The sequence below is a fragment of the Eimeria tenella genome, genomic scaffold (assembly GCF_000499545.2).
Source record: "Eimeria tenella Houghton genomic scaffold, Eth_scaff2241, whole genome shotgun sequence".
Classification (NCBI taxonomy): Eukaryota; Apicomplexa; class Conoidasida; order Eucoccidiorida; family Eimeriidae; genus Eimeria; species Eimeria tenella.
Window position 1 is genome coordinate 2,031 of NW_013542097.1, and position 3,489 is coordinate 5,519.

General features: G+C 43.2%; 1 protein-coding gene across 1 annotated transcript in view; it reads left to right on the plus strand.

The window, feature by feature from the left end:
• Positions 1 to 2,240, plus strand: part of ETH_00042745 (tRNA delta(2)-isopentenylpyrophosphate transferase, putative) — a gene marked incomplete at both ends in the record, with an annotated part of 4,235 nt that extends 1,995 nt beyond the window's left edge. Inside the window, 4 exons of the mRNA XM_013374732.1 lie at positions 65 to 368; positions 482 to 763; positions 1,055 to 1,117; positions 2,194 to 2,240. Coding sequence (XP_013230186.1) covers positions 65 to 368; positions 482 to 763; positions 1,055 to 1,117; positions 2,194 to 2,240 — 696 coding nt within the window. The remainder of the gene's footprint in view (positions 1 to 64; positions 369 to 481; positions 764 to 1,054; positions 1,118 to 2,193) is intronic.
• Between the last annotated feature and the right edge of the window lie 1,249 nt (positions 2,241 to 3,489).

The following is a 3,489-nucleotide window of genomic DNA, read 5'->3' on the forward strand; positions in this document are numbered from 1 at the left end:
TTCTTCAAATGCATCAAAAAATGAATTTCTTTTTTATTTCTTCTTTTTATATTTTTGTTTTCAGAAAGGACTTTTAGAAGAAGTCAAATGGCTCGCCAAAGAACTTAATTTGCAATCCTGGCCCCCAGAACCTCCAGGGGCCCCCGAGGGGACCCCCAAAGGGGGCCCCCAGGAGGCCCCCCAAGAGAGCCCCCGGGGGGCCCCCTCGGGGGGCCCCCACAGGGGCCCCCAAGGGGACTCCCAAGGGGGCTCCCGTGGGGGCCCGGGGGGCCCCCAGGGACCTCTTTCTGAGTCAGAAGAAGATGTGAATCTGCCAACGGAAAGAAAGAAGTTAGAAGGGTTTAGAGGAGGAGTTTTACAAGGCATTGGTGAGAAACATGAAATAGTGAGGGCTAGGGTTTAGGGTTTAGGGTTTAGGGTTTAGGGTTTAGGATTTGGGTGCGTTTAGAGTAGCAGTGTGTACATGTGTGTGGGCGTGTAGGGTATAAGGAGTTCCTGCCTTTGGTGCTGCCTGGGGGCCCCCAGGGGAGCCCTCAGGGGGGCCCCCAGAGGGCCCCTGAGGGGGCCCCCCAGGGGGTCCCCCAGGGGAGTTTGAACCCCGGCGAAAATGAAAAAGAAGAAATAAATGAAAGTTTGAAGAAGTGTTTAGATTTGGTGGTTTTGCGTTCGCTGCAGTATTCAAAGCAGCAGCGAAAGTGGATAAGAAACAAGTTTTTGATTCGCCGCAGAAACCTGCCTCTTTACTTCCTCGAAGCCACAGACGGTAAACCCTAAAACCTAAACCCTAAACCCTAAACCCTCAAACCCTCATGCCCAGCTAAGGAGCCCTTGTGTCTGCAGAGGCAGTCGAGAACTGGGAGGAAATGATCTGCGGAAAAGCCCTCAAGATTGTCGACAGTGAAACCACACTTCAGGGTTTAGGGTTTCGGGTTTAGGGTTTAGGGTTTAGGGTTTTTTCTTGAAGTCTACGAAACCCTAGCGGCGTAAACCCTCAACTGTGCGCCGAAACTCTCGCTAAGGCCCAAACCCTAATTTAGGGTTTTGTTGTTCGCAGGGTTTATGAGCGGGGAGCCCTTCTGTGAAGATTCGGAGTTTGCTGCTGCTGCACAAATGTCAGGTTTGTCGAGTTTTTTGTTTTTTACATTTTCGCTGTTTGCCTCTTTTTCTTTCATCTTGCAGATTTTTTATTCTTAATTAATAACAATAATGATATTGATCAAACAAACAATAACAATAATAATAATAATAATAAATAATAATAATAATGGCCATAATAACAGCGAAGGCGAATGCGGAAGAATGCAACAAAATAAAAATTGTGAAAATAGGAAAAGAAAGAAAAAAAGAAAGGGGAGAAAAAGAAGAAAGAGCGAAAAATAAGAAACAGAAAAAAAAGAAAAAAGGAAAAAGAAAAAAGAAAAAAGAAATAAAAGAAATAAAAGAAACAAAAAATTATAAAGAGGAAAATTGAGACGCAGTAGACTCTGGATGGAAAGTTCATTTCTGAAATATTTTCAAAGCGCCATTTCTGGCAATTTGGCAAATGAGAAGTTTAAAGTAAAAAAACATAAAAGTCCAAAATGAATAAATAAAAGGCGAAAATGAATAAATTAAAGTCGAAAAGGTCGAAAAAAGAAAAATAAAAGTCAAAAAGGAATAAAAGTGATCGAAAACGAATTTTAAAATATCAAAAAAGAATCAAAAAGATCAAAAACGAATTAAAAAATAAAGAATGGAGCTTTTTTCGAAAATTCGGAAAATTGCAAATTATGAACTTTTTGAATTCTGCAGCCGCCGGGCTTTTCAGCAAACAAAAGGAAAGTTAAACTTTCCGAATGCGGCAAAAAATAGAAAAAAGAATTTAAAAATAAAATCAAAAAAAGAATTTAAAATGAACCCAAAAAAGGACATTTTGAAATATGAGAAATATCATAAATGAATTAGAATTGAATTTCTCGATGTAGAGGGTTTTCGCACACCTGGGAAGCTGCCGCGTTTTCGCGTTTTTCGGAGTTTTTTTGGAGCTTTTTTCGGGATTTTCGCAGAATTGGAGCTTAATTTCTCAAAATAAGTCATTTAAACCTTTAACTTAATTAAGTTAGCTTCAAAATGAACCATTTAAACCCCAAAATGGACAATTTGGACTCCAGAATGATCCAATTCAACTTCGAGTGCAGCTGGCGTGTTCTGCAGGCGCTGTGAGGCTCAGAGACCTGGAAGGAGCAGAGGAAAACAAGTAAGGACTTTTCTTTTTCTTTTTAATGCTTTTTGCGTTTTTGGTTCTTTTTAAATCCATTAAAAGGCATTTTAAACGCGCGGAGAAGCCCTAGCTGCATGCGCAGTCAACAGCGCGATTTTTTCCATATATGCTACCTCGACCCAAACTCTAAACCCTAAAGCAGGGTTTGCCAACTCTAAACCCTAAACCCTAAAATAGGTTTTGTGTGCGCTTCAGGTGGATAGTGTGTGAGAGGTGCCAGCGGCGGTTTTACGGCCGCTTGGCTTTGAAGCAGCATCTGCTAGCCCCTCGGCGCTGCAGGCCTGCAGTCCAAACCCTAAACCCTAAACCCTAAACCCTAGCTTTTTCTTTTTTCGTTTTATTTTACTGACACATCCGCGCTTGCAGTGGTGCGTTTGGGACTTTAAGTGCATGCATGCATCTAAAGCCCCAAGAATGCTGGCCACCAAGCTCCAAACGCGCATGCATGCAGTTTTGCGTGCATGCAAAATTTCATGCATGCATGCATGCATGCAATTTTGCATGCATGCAGTTTTGCATGCATGCAATGTAGGGATTGCGCTGGGGCTTGGTTTTTGCCGCTTTTCTGATTGGCAAAAACCCTAGGGACTCAGTTTTTTTCTTGGCTTTTTTATTTCGGATAGTTGCCGCTGTGAGAAGCTGCACAATGAAGGTTTAGGGCTTAGGGTTTAGGGTTTAGGGTTTGGGGTTTAGAGCTCAAGGACGAGCAGGCTGAGTGTTTGGGGTTTACGTAAAGCTCATAGTTTGTGTGCAGCGGCTCAGCCAGGAGCCGGAAGCTTCAAACCCTAAACCCTAAAGGCGGCGCTAAATCCTAAAAACCCTGAACCCTAAACTTGAAACCCTAAACCCTAAGAGCCCTAAACCCTCAAGGCCAGAAATGCGCCTTTTGAAGTGGCACTAAGACAGCCAAGCCAGGGGGCTGAAGAGGAGGGGATGGAAACAGCTGCAAACCCTAAACCCTAAACCCTAAACCCTCCGGAGCTGTCTAGCTTTAAAACTTTTTGCAAATTAAAAGAGGAATGGTTTCATTCGAGTTGGCTGTGGCTCATTGGTGGCTGAGTGGCAGTTTGAGTGTACGCACACCCCGGCCTGTCGAAGGCTGGGGTGTACGTACACCCGAAAACAGAAAATTTAAAACAAGTGACGATTGGGAACAATTGATTGAGCTCTAGGTACACCTAAAACGTCCGATAGCCCCGTTTGTTTACTCGCATTTACCATCAAAAAAT